General features: G+C 42.6%; 1 protein-coding gene across 1 annotated transcript in view; it reads right to left on the minus strand.

Moving 5' to 3' along the window:
* The window catches only part of LOC139410965 (EMI domain-containing protein 1-like), a 63,191-nt gene extending 49,501 nt beyond the window's left edge, over positions 1 to 13,690 (minus strand). Inside the window, exons 1-3 of the mRNA XM_071156706.1 lie at positions 13,057 to 13,690; positions 820 to 933; positions 569 to 672 (exon numbers count right to left, since the gene is read on the minus strand). Coding sequence (XP_071012807.1) covers positions 569 to 672; positions 820 to 933; positions 13,057 to 13,244 — 406 coding nt within the window. The 5' untranslated portion in view covers positions 13,245 to 13,690. The remainder of the gene's footprint in view (positions 1 to 568; positions 673 to 819; positions 934 to 13,056) is intronic.
* Between the last annotated feature and the right edge of the window lie 5,667 nt (positions 13,691 to 19,357).

The raw sequence follows: 19,357 nt of genomic DNA on the forward strand, positions 1-19,357 counted from the left end.
GGGAATAGAACAAAGACCTAGATACATTATTGAACTTCAGATAAGTCAGAAAAGATCACTTGAAAGGGATGAGAAAAAAAGAGAGATCAAACCAGAGTGAGAGTGAAAAGAGAAGTGAGAGTGTGGAGAGACGGAAGAAGTGGAGGCGAGAGCCAAGGCATCCTGGCAGCTGTCTGGTCGTCACGGTTTCCCCCTCCAACCCACGGCTGAGGGGCTGCGTCAGAACCAGGCACCAGGCCTCCAGGACTACACATCCACATGATTAACTACCTCAGCCCTTAATCACTCTCACATCCTGGGGTCTCTCTCTCTCTATCTCTTCTCACCAAAACCTTATGTCCTCATTGTTCTGCTTTTCAGTTGTGAGCGAGCGCTGCCAGTCAAGCAGAGGAGCAGAGAGAGAGAGAGAGAGAGAGAGAGAGAGAGAGAAAGAGAGGAAATTAGATGTAGAGAGGTGAGAGAAAGACACTACAGGGACCAGAAATGAGAGAAGTACAGAGACAGGGAGAAGATCTGGAGAAGATCTGAGAAGTCTGTAAGTGCATAAATCCCTCTGTTGCCCTCTTACCTTCTTCACATGCGGTGCCGCTGTAGCCTGGACAGCACTTCCACTCCAGAGAGGTGACGGCACGGTACACCACCTTATAGGAGGGTCTGACCACTGTCCGGTAGCTGAGGAACACACACGCACAGGCCAATGTCACAAACAGTGTAAGGAGGCGCCAGTTCCTCTAATCGTGTGGCTCATTCATCAAGCTGTAGATGTAGGGTGTGTTCATGAGGTTTTGACATGCTGTGTTTTGGGTTAGAGAGACTCACCTGCCCCCTGTGCATCCCTGTGGCCAGCGACATGTCTGGTAGACACGCTGCATGGTTGTCCCATTCTGCACCTGGCACGTCACTGTCTTAGTGACCGTATGGGGACACCAGTTCCTGAGAGAGAGTGGCGAGAAGGAGAGAGAGGGAGGAGAGAGGGGGGGAGGGGACACACAGAGCAGATTTAGCATTCACACTCAAAGTCAACAAGACGTACTATTGGCTTCAGTTCTCCTCCACACCTGTTCTACAAAACTACAAGCAACAGGTGGGGGGGGGGGGGGGGGGGAGCTCTACACATTAGAGTGAGTTTCAAACACAGGTTAATAGTAAGTCATAGGCCCACTCCCTCACAGGTCAATATCAGACACAGAAGCCCTCATTGGTCAAAGTGTGTCTTTTAAGAAGTTAAACACCAAAGCTTTACATTTACCGCTCAGTTGTTATGTAGCCTCTATAAAGGCTCCGTATACATACTGTCACTACATAAAGCTCTCACAACTAATGAAGGTCCTGGTTTTTAGATTTATTTTGGACCACATGCAGCCAAAGACATCTGAGCCTGATTTAGGAGAGGAGCCATGGGATGGTTTCAATCACTGCATTATTGGTCGGAACAAAATGCTAACAAGGGAAACAATGCTCTTAGAAATAAGGGGGGGGGGGGGGGGTAAACCTCTCAATGGTATTCATTAAACATGTCCGACATCGAGCAAGAATTAAAAGCCACCGGCAACACAGAGCGGATGAGGGACAAAACAGAACACACGTAAAAAAAGGTTTTCTAAGTGTTTTATAAACCAGAGTGGGAGCAAACTGAGGAGAACCTAGAGGAGTTTATGATACAAACCCTGCAAAACCCAGACACGACAAAGTCCTATTGATATCTCTTTGGATTTACTTCTCATCCCTCAAGTCGACAACCATAAATCAAGGAAACATGGAGCGACACAGAGAGAAATCTACACGGAGGCTATTAGAGCCAACATGTGTTAGCAGTCTTTTGTTAACAACAAAGTGTACAAATACCATGATCACCCTCATATGGCTTGCGCTGAGTAGAGGGCAGAACATGGAAAACAATGACCATATCGCCATCTGTTTAGTATATAGAACACAGAACAGCAGAGGAGTCTCTGTGTACTTCATAGTAATACTATGATTTGATTATAATAATACTCGTGTCATGATGTTTGCATATGTGGCAGGATGTTTAAACCAATGACTGTGTGTAACTACTATATACACTATACGGTGTCTTCGGAAAGTATTCACACCCCTTGACTTTTTACACATTTTGTGTTGTTACAGCCTTATTCTAAAATGAATTAAATAAATACAAATCCTGAACAATGCACACCCAATACCCCAAAATGAGAAAGGGGCAACAAGTTTTTTTTAGAAATGTTAGCAAATGTATTACAAATTAAAAACATAAATAGCATATTTACATAAGTATTCAGACCCTTTGCTATGAGACTCGAAATTGAGCTCAGATGCATCCTGTTTCCATTGATCATCCTTGAGATGTTTCTGTGGTAAATTCAATTGATTCTAAATTATTCTGTGGTAAATTCAATTGATTGGACATGATTTGGAAAGGCACACAACTGTCTATAAAAAGGTCCCACAGTTGACAGCATGTCAGAGCAAAAAAACAAGCCTTGAGGTCAAAGTAATTGTCCGTAGAGCTCCAAGACAGGATTGTGTCGAGGCACAGATCTGGGGAAGGGTACCAAGAATGTTCTGCAGCATTGAAAGTCCAAAAACAGAGTGGCCTCCATCATTCTTAAATGGAAGAAGTTTGGAACCACCAAGACTCTTCCTAGAGATGGCCGCTCAGCCAAACTGAGCAATCGGGGGAGAAGGGCCTTGGTCAGAGTGGTTACCAAGAACCCGATGGTTACTCTGACAGAGCTCTAGAGTTCCTCTGTGGAGATGGGAGAACATTCCAGAAGGAAAACCATCTCTGCAGCACTCCACCAATCAGGCCTTTATGGTAGCGTGACCAGACAGAAGCCACTCCTCAGTAAAAGGCACATAACAGCCCTCTTGGAGCTTGCCAAAAGGCACCTAAAGACTCTTAGACCATGCAAAACAAGATTCTCTGATCTGATGAAACCAAGATTGAACTCTTTGGCCTGAATGCTAAGCGTCACGTCTGGAGGAAACCTGGCACCATCCCTACAGTGAAGCATGGTGGTGGCAGCATCATGTTGTGGGATGTTTTTCAGCAGCAGGGACTGGGAGACTAGTCAGGATCGAGACAAAGATGAACAGAGAAAAGTACAGAGAGATTGTTTATGAAAACCTGCTCCAGAGTGCTCAGGAACACAGACTGGGACGAAGGTTCACCTTCCAACAGGACAACGACCCTAAGCACACAGCCAAGACAATGCAGCAGTGGTTTCGGGACAAGTCTCTGAATGTCCAAATCCAGGCCCAGCCAAGGCCTGGATTTGAACCTGATTGAACATCTCTTGAGAGACCTGAAAATAGATGTGCAACAACGCTCCGCATCCAACCTGGCAGAGCTTTAGAGAATCTTCAGTGAAGAATGGGAGAAACTCCCCAAATACAGGTGTGCCAAGCTTGGCAGTAGAATGGCCTTACTGAAGAGCTCAGTGACTTATAACGTGGCACCGTCATAGGATGCCACCTTTCCAACATGTCAGTTTGTCGAATGTCTGACCTGCTAGAGCTGCCCCGGTTAACTGTAGGGGCTGTTATTGTAAAACGGAAAGGTCTAGGAGCAACAACAGCTCAGCTGAGAAGTGATAGGCCACATGGACCGCCGAGTGCTGAAGCGCGTAGCTCATAAAAATAGTCTGTCCTCGGTTGCAACACTCACTACCGAGTTCCAAACTGCCTCTGGAAGCAACGTCAGCACAATAACTGTTTGTCGGGAGCTTCATAAAAAGCATGAGCTGGTGCACACCCAGAGAAAATTATTTAGACTGTGGAGCAGTAGAAACATGTTCTCTGGAGTGGTTAATCACGCTTCACCATCTGGCAGTCCGATGGACAAATTTGGGTTTGACGAATGCCAGGAGAACGCTACCTGCCAGAATGCATAGTGCCAAATGTTAAGTTATGTGGAGGAGGAATAATGGTCTGGGGCTGTTTTTCGTGGTGGGGCTTTGCCCCTTAGTTCCAGTGAAGGAAATCTTAACGCTACAGCATACAATGACATTCTGGACGATTCTGTGCATCCAACTTTGTGGCAACAGTTTGGGAAATGTCCTTTCTTGTTTTAGCATGACAATGCGCCGTGCACAAAGCGAGGTCCATACATAAATGGTTTGTCGAGATCGGTGTGGAAGAACTTGACTGACCTGCACAGAGCCCTGACCTCAACCTCATAGAACACCTTCTGGATGAATTGACCTCAATAATGCTATTGTGGCTGAATGGAAGCAAGTCCCTGCAGCAATGTTCCAACATCTAGAGGAAAGCCTTCCCAGTAGAGTGGAGGCTGTAATAGCAGCAAAGGGGGAACCAACTCCATTTTAATGCCCATACATTTGGAATGAGATGTTCGACGAGCAGGTGTCCACATACTTTTGGTCATGTAGTGTGTGTGTGAGAAAGAGTGTGTACCAAGCTGAGCAGCCCTAAAGCAGCCCACAGTAACAACTCCTACATGTTGTAGTGCCTGCACAGTGCACACAAGCTCCTACTAGGGCCATATAATCTAGAGAACCTTTCCCTCTTTAACACTGTATGAGCCTCCATAAAGGGTAAATGGGTTGTTGGGATGGGTCCCTGTTTCCTTCCCCCTCCATGGCCTCCAGAACCAATAGATAACCTTCTGAAGCCTCAGAAAGAGAGAGAGAAAAGAGAAGAGAAAAGGAGAGAATATGAAGAGAGAGAGAAGATGAAGAGAGAAAGAGAGAGAGGAGAGAGAGAAGATGAAGATGAAAGAGAGAGAGAGAGAGAGAGAGAGAGAGAGAGAGAGAGAGAGAGAGAGAGAGAGAGAGAGAGAGAGAGAGAAGATGAAGATGAAAGAGAGAGAGAGAGAGAGAGAGAGAGAGAGAGAGAGAGAGAGAGAGAGAGAGAGAGAGAAGATGAAGATGAAAGAGAGAGAGAGAGAGAGAGAGAGAGAGAGAGAAGATGAAGATGAAAGAGAGAGAGAGAGAGAGAGAGAGAGAGAGAGAGAGAGAGAGAGAGAGAGAGAGAGAGAGAGAGAGAGAGAGAGAGAGAGAGAGAGAGAAGAGAGAGAGAGAGAGAGAGAGAGAGAGAGAGAGAGAAGATGAAGAGAGAGTAAATGAAGAGAAAAAGAGAAAGAGAGAGAGCTAGCATGCTTTTTAAAATTATTATGTTTATTTGTCAGGGACCATGTACAACATGCCATTGCACCAGATTTAGCTCGATAGCTAATTTTCATCTGTTGTCCCTGCGCTTCATCTGAGGCCAGACCTCTAACCATCCCTCCTTCAGTTCAGAACTAGCCAGGGGAAGTGGTTGATCCCTTGATATCCCTCGATTTTCTTTTCTTGTTCCTAGACCTTAGCTATTCTATCACACAACAAATCAAATCAAACTTTGTCACATGCGCTGAATACAACATGTGTAGACCTTACTGTGAAATGCTTACTTACAAGCCCTTAACAGTTCAAGAAAGAGTTAAGAAATAGTCTGTAAATGTCAATAAGCCGGTGACCATTGGATTAATTGTTCAGCAGTCTTATGGCTTGGGGATAGAAGCTGTTAAGGAGCCTTTTGGTCCTAGACTTGGCGCTCCAGTACCACTTGCCATGCGGTAGAAGAGAAAACAGTTTATGACTTGGGTGACTGGAGTCTTTGACAATTTTTGGGGCTTTCCTCTGACACTGCCTATTATATACTGTAGGTCCTGGATGGCAGGAAGCTTGGCCCCAGTGATGAACTGGGACGTACACACTACCCTCTATAGTGCCTTATGGTCAGGATGCTCGCTATGGTGCAGCTGTATAACCTTTTGAGGATCTGGGGTCCTGAGGGGGAAAAGGTGTTGTCATGCCCTCTTCACGACTGTCTTGGTATGTTTGGACCATGATATATCGTTGGTGATGTGGACACCAATGAACTTGAAACTCTCAACCTGCTCCACTACAGCCCTGTCGATGTTAATGGGGGCCTGTTCGGCCCGCCTTTTCAGCTCCTTTGTCTTGCTCACATTGAGGGAGAGGTTGTTGTCCCGGCACCACACTGCCAGGTCTCTGACCTCCTCTCTATATGCTGTCTCATCGTTGTCAGTGATCAGGCCTACCACTGTTGTGTTGTCAGCAAACTTAATGATGGTGTTGGAGACGTGTTTGGCCACACAGTTGTGGGTGAACAGGGACTACAGGAGGGGACTAAGCACACACCCCTGAGGGGCACCCCGTGTTGAGGATCAGCGTGGCAGACGTGTGGTTGCCTACCCTTACCACAATCACCTGAACAATCACCTGAAATAGGGATTCCTGCTATTGCTGCTGCGCCCCACAATGATCTGTCCACTACCCGGACATCATTGGACCTGGATCAGAAGAAAAGCAGGTTACACCGTTTTAAACCACTAACCTTGTATGAGGAATATTACCATGACTGATAGCACGGATTAGATCACAACAGGACTGGGAATTAGCCAGATGAATTCATCCAGTGGATATTAGAAGAGAGAATTTCCACATTAATGGAATTATGCTTTGACTCAGTTTTGTTTTCTTTAAAATGTCTGCCAAACAGACACTATTGATTTCAACGTTTAACAAACCATACAACTCTATGCACAAGGACTACTTTTAACAATTTCCACTGAAAAATGTACAAAACAAATTTAGTGGAAGAACTGTGCAAATGCAAAATTTGTTAACGGAATAATGGGAAAATCTCCCTCGGGTTTTTATGCGACCACGTTTTCCAAAAGCTCTGTTAACTGTATTCTCAGAATTAAGATTCAAAGACGTCTACAGAAGGAATCAGGTGTCAGCTATGACATGGCACACATTTATAAAAAAGTGGCTGTCCCCATAGGGGAACCCATTTTGGTTCCATGTAGAATCCTTTTTGGTTCCAAGTATAACCCTTTTGGGTTCCATGTAGAACCCTCTGTAGAAAGGATTCTACATGGAACCAAAAAGGGGTTTTCAAAGGGTTATCCCATGTGGACAGCCAAAGAACCCTTAAAGGTTCTAGATAGCACCTTGAGATTGAAAAAATATATTTTGGTCATTTGTCCCTGATCTGTACTACACAGAAATACATAATTATGGATATGAATGTCATTCTCCTCATGTTTAACAAGTTTGGACATCACAGTGCAGCGCAGTAGAGTACAGAGTACAGTGCAGTACAATACAGCACAGCAGAGTAGAGTAGGGTCGAGTTCAGTACACAGAAAGATAAATAAAACCGTTATGAGCTGAACATAACAGTACGCCAGTTTGGTAATGCCCAAGATGAGTCTGCCTGTGTGTGAGAGGACTTGCCCACATCCTCCCCACTACAAAGGGGATCAGACACTGTGATTGTTCCCAGCTTTGATCCACCTTGGGCCCACGGGCTCACCAAGAGTCTGTTAAGCAGAGGTAACACCGCCTAAGACCATTATCCCCTGCTACAACATGGCCCCCATGTCATTTCTACTACTCAGCTGGAATCACAGCAGTCTGCAGTAAGGCTCTCACAAATAATTACTTTATTTGATAGAAGAGACAACTTTGTTTCTATAGAGACTCACTATAGCTTGTGTTATCCATTGCAAAAGTACCACAGTGATAAACAGATTACAGCTGAAGTAGTTTTTATAGAGACTCAGTATACTGTAGCTTGTGCTATCAAAGTGAAACATTACAGCTGAACTAGTGGGGAGTTGGGGTACTGCATCTCACATTAGGGACACAGGTGTTTGTTTTACCTAATAGTTCCAGTCTCAACTGCAAAGTGTAAAACTTCCCCAGGGTTGAGATGTCCCCTGGTTACAAGGTGTGAAACCCAACAGCACGGCTGTGTTTAACTGGCACGGGCACCAGGCAGGCAGGCAGGCAGGCCCACTGCGAGTATCAAGTCTCTCTGCAAACACCTCAGACTCCCTCCCTCCTTCCTTCCTTCACTCCCGATGCTGGACCAAAACCAAGTAAATCACAAGGCACAACGAGCCCTGAAACTGATCACAGCCAAATGTTTAGAGGGAAAAAGGAAATCTAAATGCTTAAGGGAGAGAAAGATCACAGCTTTGGCCCAATAACTAATTAATAAAAATGACAGAGAGCTCATGAAATTGTCACGTTGACAAGTTTCTACTCTTCAAGGTGAGCAGCGCTGCTGCTGTCCTCTCACTGCAGTGTGCCTGAGGACTGTTGTTCACACAGGAAGGCTCCTCCAAGGCCATGCAGATCTATATGCAGTTAGGTAAGAGCACTAGTCATTGGAAAGAGAAGAAACAACAACAGAGAGAGAGATAGAGTGAGAGAGAAGATAGAAACAGAGATAGAGAGAGGAATAAACCTAGAGCCAGGCCCTCTGAGACACAGAGAGAGTAGAGGAGGGCAGACAGGCAGGCTCACAGAGGACAGAGGAAGGCCAGGTTAGGGTGAATAATGTCCAGGTGCATTCCCCACCGAGCTTCCTGTTTCAGTCCCTCTCCCTCTCAATAACTCTCTTCATCTGGGACATAGTTGAAAAATCGCAGCCCCCCTTCTCACCCTCTTTCTCCAGCCCAATGCTGTGGGAGGAGGGTAGAACATTAAAAAAAAGACATTTAGTATGATAAAAATCTCAAGGAATTCCTCTAGATTTCTGGCTGTGGGAAAAGCTCTTGTCGAGAACAAACGACAAAAGACAGATGTGGCAGACGGCCAGACGAGAAGCGATGAGGAGGTGGAGGAGAGGAGACGGCAGAGGTAACACAAGGAAGCCCTCAGTGGAACAGACAAGGTGTAGAGGATAGACCAATTAGGATGCACTGTGGGTCCCAGGGCAGAGGGAAAAGGGTGCAACAAAAGAGAGAGATATTCAGTGACATTATTGAAGAGAGACGGATTAAAATAAAAAGATAAATAAAGCCAAAAAAAGAACATGAAAGATCATATAAGTACCAGTAGTATAGTGTGTTGGTGGTCGTCACTGCTCTGTGGGTTGAAATACTGCAGCGGTGTAGAAGAGGTGTTGAATGAGAGGTTAATGGGGGACATTAGGGGATGTCCCATTGGGCTCCAATTTTAGTCAGGATCAAAGGACATGTCAGGGGCCAATCAGGCCATAGTGAATGAGAGGAGGGGGCCAAAGCCCTCTAAGCAGAGCCGGGCAAAAGGGCTCTCCATACCTGATAAACGTCCCCGCTCTGTGTAGACCTTACCGTGAAATGCTTACTTACAAGCCCTTAACCAACAGCGACTCTTCAAGAAAGAGTTAAGAAAATATTTACCAAATAAATATAAGTAAAAAATAATAAAAAGTAGCACAATAAAATAACGAGGCTATATACAGGGGGTACCGGTACCGAGTTAGTGTGCGGGGGTACAGGTTAGTTGAGGTAATTTGTACATGTAGGTAGGGGGGAAGTGACATGCATAGATAATAAACAGCGAGTAGCAGCAGTGTAAAAAACAAATGGAAGGAAGGGGGAGGGGTGTCAATGTAAATAATCCGGTGGCCATATGATTCATTGTTCACAGTCTTATGGCTTGGGGGTAGCCTTTTTTTAAGGAGCCTTTTGGTCCTAGAATTGGTGCTCCGGTACCACTTGCATTGCGGGAGCAGAGAAAACTGTCTGACATGTGTGAGTATTTGACCATTTTTGGGGCTTTCCTTTGACACCTGTGATTGAGTGAATGTGTAGGTGGGAGTGTGTGACACTCTTTGATATGGATGACCAAGCTGTGTGTGTGTGTGTGTGTGTGTGTGTGTGTGTGTGTGTGTGTGTGTGTGTGTGTGTGTGTGTGTGTGTGTGTGTGTGTGTGTGTGTGTGTGTGTGTGTGTCTGTCAGCTCCTCTGTTGGGGGTAGTGCAGGAGAATGCGGTGGTGATGGGTCAGGCTCTAGAGGTCCCACAGTGAGAGGTCTGTGTGGCAGTCAGACCATGACTCCCCCTCCTCAGGCTGGCAGCACAGGAAATAGCTCACAAAATGAGTACCTTTTGCATCCCTTTGATATTTAAAGTAGAAATTGTGCACCAATATTGAATTGGAAAAAAACTGTTATTTGAAATGAATTAAATAAAGTGCACTTTATCATTCAGATTTTTTATATTAATAAATACCCTCAGTGACTTCTACAAACATTTGAACCCACTTAGCCCCAACATTTGTCAACATTTTCACCATCATTGTAAAGCCCTAGTTATTTTGTTGCTTTGACAAAATCATTTCTGAATATTATTACTTATTTAAGGTGACTAGTGATTCACTCATTTTAATATGGTGAAACTGTTCCTTAAAAAAATGAGTGAAAAAAAAAAACCTTGAAGATCTAATAGTCAAATTATAGTGGAAAAGCAGCCGACTGGGCACACACTGGTTGAACCAACGTAGTTTACACGTCATTTCAATGAAACCAAAGGGGAATAGAAGTTAAATAGGCGTTTCTGTCTAGTGGGAGGTGAACTGGTCCTACTCTTTTTGGCCATTTGCTGGTGTTTTGTGGTGGAAAACTGAGCTGGTCGAGTATAACACGTCAACCTTGTTACCCATAGATAGACTGGCTGGAAATGTTTTAACAATAAATGCAAACTTGTGAAGCTTGCATACAAGGAGATTTGTGGCTGATTTAAGATGGAATTGTCAACCTTGTTACGGTCAACCCTGTTAGTTTAATTGGCACTTCATACGCACTTACTATAGTAATTTAATTGTTTTTTTTTTACCTCGAGATGGGAAAATGAAATCAAAAGTTTTTTATGACCAAGTTAAACTTCTCAAGAACCACTGAATTAGTGGAATGACACAGCTGCTGTCTTATCCCTTAACTACGCTTGGCTTCAATAGCCCTCATTTAGGCCAAGGGTGAAAAAACCCTGCTGCATTGCCTTTATTGTAAGAATGGTTTACTCAAAGTATTTTTTTGATACTGTAATGGTCCTGTGATTTATTACAAGCTCTGGCTTGTGTCATGTAGGTGCTGCTTATTGTGTTGATGGAAATTTTGTTTGGTTGATGTCATGTGCCTGTTTGTCTTTTATTTCACTTTTATTTATGCAAGTCAGTTAAGAACAAAATCTTATTTTATAATGACGGGTTACCCCAGCCAAACCCTCCCCTAACCCAGACGATGCTGGGCCAATTGTGTGCCGCCCTATGTGACTCCTGATCCCAGTCAGTAGTGATCCAGCCAGGATTAAACCAGGGCCTGTAGTGACAACTCTAGCATTGGGATGCAGTGCCTTAGACCACTGCGCCACTCAGGAGCCCTGATACTGATGTGTTGATGCTGCTGTCTTAGTCAAAGTCTCTCTTGAAAAATAGATGTTTATCTCTTCGAGATTACCCTGGTCAAATAAAGGTTCAATAAATAACATTTCTAGGTTGCCCGGGATGCTGGTCTGAATCTAGCACTAGGGAGACTTTTTTCAGTCATTGTTATCTCTTGACCAATAGTCATTATCTCTTGACCACCCCTACCATTATTAAAATAAACTTTTATCTCTCTCAGTGCCTCTGTCATCAAGACTTTGTTCAATGCTTTGTATGTGGACAAAGGAATGTTACAGTGCTCCTACTACGGACATGTGAGAGGAGAGGACAGCCCTCTGTCCTACACAGAACTAATGGTAATGCCCCCAAATGGTCTTGTTGACACACACCATAAACATGCCTGTCTACATGACGCAGCCTAGACAGACAACAGCCCAGATGAAGTAGAACTGCAGCTGCATGTGTTTAGTAAACATGTCCACCAACCACAGCACATGAGTGACAGAGAGAGACTCAGGGTGGAGGAGTAAATGCAGCGAACCAAGGCCAGGACCTCTCTGCACCACCTGGACACTTCTCAGGGACACTACACTCATCAGCAGGACCCTCCACCCACTCAACTCTCCCTCATCAACCCCCCCATCGCTCAGAACCTGAGAGAGTAAATATTAGTGTGATGGGGAACTTGATCACATCCACATTGGCTGGCTGGCCTCTGTGAAAAACACTAGCTTTGTCCAAAAGGGAAGCGAGGGGGCTGGTGTTTTCCACTCTGTGTTTAGTCTGAGGGCTTTGCTCACAGAACCACCCTCATCAACAACCCTGCTGTTATACGGAACCCTCACCTCTGAGGATCACAGGGGAGGAACACACAGAGGGAGAACATCAAAACAATCCAACAGAAAGAGAGATTACTAAACACAGATCTGACCATTTCACACAATAAAGTAGTATATTTGTGCAACAAACGATAAAGAGTAGCTTTTTCACCTGTTATTCAGCAGATCCACTTTATTACAACATAAAACAGACCAGCGTTTTCCATTCACTACCCTTTCCAGTTCAAGAGCTCCCCTCTGTTTGCTGAGAAACCCATACAAGGGGGATTTATAGAGGCAGATGAGAGGGTTGATTTGGTGGTTTGTACCTGTCTTTATGGATGTGTGTGGGGCTTAGTGGAGGACTGGTCAGATGAGGAGCTCCCTGACAGCTGAGAGACAGCAGATGTTGGAAAGGAAGAGAACTGCTGCCGGCCAAACCAGAGCACAGTTTAGAGACAGCATTGCTCTCACAGGACAGGAGCCAATAGGCCACACAGAGCGACAGTGGGCAGGCCAATGAGGATGGGAGAGCACTACACACAGTGCGCAATGTGCTGCCTGGACAGGAAAAAGGAAACCCAGTGTCAAGCAGACAATGAGACCTGCTAGATGGATAGAATAGGGTTGGGAAGAGTCATTGTTGGTTGCTTTAATAGGCAGAAAAAAAGGGGTCTTTGAGGTCCTCAAAAGATGGATAGGTATTGATAACAATAGGTTAGTTATAAGTATATCTGAAAAAATAAATAAAGACAACTAAAATGAATTGAAAATATACTTTTTAATTAGTGACATTAAATGTTGCCTAATCTATGAATGTTTCAAATTGTGAATGGTATGGATCCTAAAGCAGGTCGTTTTATCTGAAAGGATGCTTCAAAGACACAGAACCTTTGAGTGAGTCTTTGACAGGTTTGTTTTATTGGGCCTTATGAAGATCTAGCCTACTGTACTAGCCTAGTAATCATCGTTTCCATGAAAGGTTATAGGCTCTAATATACAAAATTAGAAGATGCACAACAATAAACGATAAGGCATTAATCCATACCTTTTTTGATAAATAGAGGTTTGAGACGCTGCGGAAGACTCTCTGTTGAGCTGTGTCCCAGTTGAATATTTGTAAAGACCCGTCCTCCAGGTTCCGTGCGCTGCAGAGGTCAGCCACAGCAGCAGCACAATCCAACTGAAACTTTTTCGGGAAAGCGCGGACACGCAGTCCGGTTGACACGCTCCCATTTCCGCGGCGTCAAAAAAGCACAGGCTGAAGAGTTCCTAAAAAGATGAGCTAGTGAGTAGATTTCTTTCCAGTTCGAGAAAAAAATATACCTAAAAGTCCAGGTTTTCGCTTCACGGAGAGAGAGCGCATCCCTTCATCAACCAAATACATAAAATACAAATATCAACTACACCTTTACCGTTATAATCGCAAAAAAGGACGTGGCTGCATTTTAAATATCACGAAAAGAAAGGTAAAAATGACAGGCCGAAAACTAAAATATTCAAACATTCACCGACTTTGCAGAAAGTTCCCCACATGCCCTAATCTATAGGCAGTGTTCCGAAGCAACCAGCCAAAATAGGTAGGCTAATGTGACTGGCCGGTCTCTTTTCTTTTCACTATCAGCACTCCCTCCCTCCGTCTGAGCGTACTGTAGCCTATCTCAAGTCGAGTTTCTCACAATGGAAATAAATTAGTCTCCTTCAGTCTTTTAAAAGCACAGCCCGCAGTCTTTTACCCTGCCCATTCTCTATTTCAACATTTCACCGGAAACAAGGCACGTTTAAAAACAGATTCCCTTTAAGCGTCTATCGTCATTATCAACACTGAACTATCCCGGAGTGATTTATGTCATATTCCTAATCCTAATCCTAAATCATTATAGTTTCGAAATTCTACAGTGGTAGGCTACACGTGGGACTCATGTGAACAGAATAAATGATTGTGAAATAAAGAAGTTAGTCCGATGCATTCTGATGACAATAAACATGCATAAATAGCCCCAATATTATGGTGGTGATGATGCTGCTGCTGAATTAGTCTTTAATCTCTGTTCGTGAGTGTCTATAAGTGCCCATGCTTTATTCTAAGGACATAACACCTAGATGCCAGACACACTTTGCATTGTGTCATCTGGTATTTATTAGCATGCAGTAGACATGCTCTGTATCGTTCTCAGTGGCATAGCGCAGTTATGCTGAACGACCCGCAAGGTCCAAGCAAGAAAACAAAATAGCAGTTTTATAGCTAATCTCATGCTATTTTACACATTTTGCCATGAGGCTGCGAGAAAATGTTTCTGTTGTTCAGGGATTCTTGAAAGACTGGACAATCGCAAACATTTATCTTGATATTAACACAATTTGAAATATATTTAATCAATAAGGCCCGAGGGGGTGTGGTACACGGCCAATATACCAAGGCTAAGGGTTGTTCTTACACATAAAGCAACAATAGTGCCTGGACACAGCCCTTAGCCGTGGTATATTAGCCATATACAGTTGAAGTCGGAAGTTAACATACACTTAGGTTGGAGTCATTAAAACTCGTTTTTCAACCACTCCACAAATATATTGTTGACAAACTATAGTTTTAGCAAGTCGGTTAGGTCATCTATTTTGTGCATGACACAAGTAATTTTTCCAACAAATGTTTACAGACAGATTATTTCAATTATAATTCAGTGTATCACAATTCCAGTGGGTCAGAAGTTTACATACACTAAGATGACTGTGCCTTTTAACAGCTTGGAAAATTCCAGAAAATGATGTCATGGCTTTAGAAGCTTCTGATAGACTAATTGACATCATTTGAGTCAATTGGAGGTGTACCTGTGGATGTAATTCAAGTCATACCTTCAAACTCAGTGCCCCTTTGCTTGACATCATGGTTAAATCAAAATAAATCAGCCAAAATTGTAGACCTCAACAAGTCTGGTTCACCCTTGGGAGCAATTTCCAAACACCTGAAGGTACCTTGTTCATCTGTACAAACAATAGTACGTAAGTATAAACACAATGGGACCATGCAGCCGTCATACCGCTCAGGAAGGAGACGTATCTGTCTCCTAGAGATGAACGTACTTTGGTGTGAAAAGTGCAAACCAATCCCAGAACAACAGCAAAGGACCTTGTGAAGATGCTGGAGGAAACAGGTACAAAAGTATCTATATCCACAGTAAAACGAGTCCTATATTGACATAACCTGAAATGCCGCTCAGGAAGGAAGTGCTCCAAAACCGCCATAAAAAAGCCAGACAGACTGGTTTGCAACTGCACATGGGGACAAAGATCGTACCTTTTTTTGGGGGGGAGGGATTTTACCAGTTTTTCTCCCCAATTTCGTGGTATCCAATTGTTTTTAGTAGCTACTATCTTGTCTCATCGCTACAACTCCCGTACGGGCTCAGGGGAGAGACGAAGAGACGAACGTCTCTGATGGCACAGCTGGCGCTGCAGTACAGCGCCCTTAACCACTGCGCCACCCGGGAGGCACAGTCTGGTCTGATGAAACAAAAATAGAACTGTTTGTCCATAATGACCATCGTTATGTTTGGAGGAAAAAGGGGGACGCTTGCAAGCTGAAGAACACCATCCCAACCGTGAAGCACGGGGGTGGCAGCATCATTTTTTGGGGTTGCTTTGCTGCAGGAGGGACTGGTGCACCTCACAAAATAGATGGCATCATGAGGCAGGAAAATTATGTGGATATATTGAAGCAACATCTCAAGACATCAGTCAGGAAGTTAAAGCTTGGTCGCAAATGGGTCTTCCAAATGGACAATGACCCCAAGCATACTTCCAAAGTTGTGGCAAAATGGCTTAAGGACAACAAAGTCAAAGTATTGAAGTGGCCATCACAAAGCCCTGACCTCAATCCTATAGAAAATGTGTGGGCAGAACTGAAAAAGCGTGTGCGAGCAAGGAGGCCTACATACTGACTCAATCACACCAGCTCTATCAGGAGGAATGGGCCAAAATTCACCCAATTTATTGTGGGAAGCTTGTGGATGGCTACCCTAAACGTTTAACCCAAGTTAAACAATTTAAAGGCAATGCTACCAAATACTAATTGAGTGTATGTACATTTCTGACCCACTGGGAATGTGATGAAAGAAAGAAATCTAAAATAAATAATTTTCTCTACTATTATTCTGACATTTCACAGTCTTAAAATAAAGTGGTGATCCTAACTGACCTAAAACAGGGAATATTTACTAGGATTAAATGTCAGGAATTGTGAAAAACTGAGTTTAAATGTATTTGGCTAAGGTGTATGTAAACTTCAGACTTCAACTGTATCACAAACCCCTGAGGCGCCTTATTGTTATTAAACTGGTTACCAACGTAATTAGAGCAGTAAAAATGTTTTGTCTTACCCGTTGTCTACGGTCTGATATATCACAGCTGTCAGCCAATCAGCATTCAGGGCTTGAACCACCCAGTTTATACAATTTGATAGATCAAAGTATCAGCTATCACACTATGTAAAGCAGAAACCCTCTACTAGATCTTTTCTTGAGAGAATTGTCGGGGGCAGTGGAGGCAAGGTCAGCAGTGGTTAAGAGCATTGGGCCACTAACCGAAAGGTTACTGGTTCAGAGCCAACTAGGTGAAAAATCTGTAGATGTGCCCCTGAGTGAGGCACTTAATCATAAATACTCATGTAAATCGCTATGGATAAGAGTATCTACCAAAATGGAGGCATAATTACAAATCATTTGTTGACTGCAAAAAGCCCAAACAGATGTAAGGTTTGACTAAAACATAATAATTTCAAACTTTGCTTATGTTTGTATACGATCACGTGTATCTATTATGCGGGAAAATACTTGGGAACATATTTCTTAAATTAAAGACACTTGGAGCTGATTTCCTGGTGTTTATACAGTATTTTATGTTAGTCTATTTTGTCAGAAAACTTGGGGGAACCCTGATGTAAAGGAACACCCTCCTAATTATAAAATGCAATTAACTGGATTTATGTCAACTCTGACAGACACCATAAAAGGCATTTCATTTTCACAATTATTGTCCAACAAGGCCTTGATTGTTGAAATCTCCAAATGATAATTTTTTTTATAGCACTACTATATGCTCCAGGGCTAATTTCATTAGCATTTTGGCACGTTTTTCTAGATTTAGAACATAAAACAACATGTATAAAGCAAACATTATCCCTTAGGTCAGCACAGCAAATACTTCAATTGTTTGTTGCAGAACAGTGGTTACAAAAAAAATCTTAAGCCGTCAATGACAGAGTTGACAACAGATACTCAAAACAGACATATTGTTGCCTATAAAAATAAAAGTTTAATACAAAATGGGTAAAATATGGAAAACGTATTACTTGAAAATACCCAATAAAAGCATAATTATTCTATCAGATCTTTCAGCACTCTGATGGAGTTTATGTTTTAAGGAGTTGACAAAAATGGCATTTTTCTTCTTCATTGAAGTGGTATACACAATTGACTTTTTCCTCAGTTGCTTTATAAGACCTAGTTAAATGTAACATATTTGAACTAAAATTCATATTCTATTTTAATCTATAAGGCAGATGGAATTGACAGTTTATGGTTGTGACCATGGTGATTCCAATATTGTTTGTCTTGTTGCACACATGCGGAGATCATCCATTCACCTACTCTGCGTCTCACAAAGACACGGCGGTTGGAACCAAAAATCTCAAATTTGGACTCATCAGACCAAAGGACAGATTTCCACCGGTTTAATGTCCATTGCTCGCACTTCTTGGCCTAATCTAGTCTCTTCTTATTGGTGTCCTTTCGTGATGGTTTCGACCACAAAGGCCTGATTCATGCAGTCTCCTCTGAACAGTTGATGCTGAGATGTGTCTGTTACTTGAACTCTGTGAGGTGCAGTTCATTGCCGATTTCTGAGGCTAGTACCTCTAATGAACTTATCCTCTACAGCAGGGGTAACTTTGGATCTTCCTTTCCTGAGGCGGTCCTCATGAGAGTCAGTTTTATCATAGCGTTTGATGGTTTTTGCGACTGCACTTGAAGAAACTTTCAAAGTTCTTCAAGTTTTCCGGATTGACTGACCTTCATATCTTAAAGTAATGATGGACTGTAATTTTTCTTAGCTTATTTGAGCTGTTCTTGCCATAATATATACTTGGTCTTTTACCAAATAGGGCTATCTTCTGTATATCAATCCTACCTTGTCAAAACACATCTGATTGGCTCAAACGCATTAAGGAAAGAAATTCCACAAATGAACTTTTAACTAAGCACACCTGTTAATTGAAATGCATTCCAGGTGATTACCTCGTGAAGCTGGTTAAGAGAATGCCAAGAATGTGCAAAGCTGTCATCAAGGCAAAGGGTGGCTACTTTGAAGAATCTCAAATATAAAATATACTTTTTTGGTTACTACATGATTCCAAGTTTTACATAGTTTTGATGTCTTCACTATTATTCTACAATGTAGAAAATAGTCAAAATAAAGAAAATGTCCTTGAATGAGTAGGTATGTCCAAACCTTTGACTGTTTGTAAAATATTTAATAAATTAGCAACGTTTATAAAAACAGGTTTTTGTGTGTAAAAAAATAAATATATTTACTCCATTTTGAATTCATGCTGTAACACAACAAAATGTGGAATAAGTCAAAGGGTATGAATATTTTTTGAAGGCTCTGTAGCTGACCATGCTCATTCCTGATTCATTTAGGATTTTAGACAAATCTGATGTAGTAAACCAAATCTCCGGACAAACATTTTAGGAACCAAAATTTTGAGAGAAATATTATTTCAAGTCACAGAAGGCTATTGCAAGAAACTACATATGATATTTTTTCAGTTGATATACATTTTTGCCAGTTTTATTAAAATGTTTAAATATTATTTTGGAGAGTTTTAATTTCGGATCCTTTGCCCCGGACAAGTACATTTGCAGGCATAGAGCCGACATGGAAATTAATATTGAAAGTATTTTGAAAATCCCCCCCCCCCAAAATATTTTACCTTAGAAAAATTCCCTTAAAAAAATAAATTTTTAAGCTCAAATAATGCAACAAAAGCATTTTTTTCAACTATAAAATACAGTTTCTGTGCCGGACAAGGATTGTCCCGACTTTCAAGAATCCTTGAGCTTATTTCCTGCTATTCTACACATTTTACCATGAGGCTGAGAGCATTTTTGGCAGTGGGAAAGAGGATTTCCTGTAATTAAAAAAAAAAAATGGCATGGCTTATGATGCATTCATATGCTATATGTGGGGCATGTGCTACGCCAGTGATCCTTCTTCCTCCAGTCCCTCCTAATCATGGTCTTTGTCCAGCCTTAAGCTGTGTGGTTGCCGTTTGCATCCTAACTCAGCAGCCT

Source organism: Oncorhynchus clarkii, chromosome 6 (assembly GCF_045791955.1).
Source record: "Oncorhynchus clarkii lewisi isolate Uvic-CL-2024 chromosome 6, UVic_Ocla_1.0, whole genome shotgun sequence".
Lineage (NCBI taxonomy): Eukaryota > Metazoa > Chordata > Actinopteri > Salmoniformes > Salmonidae > Oncorhynchus > Oncorhynchus clarkii.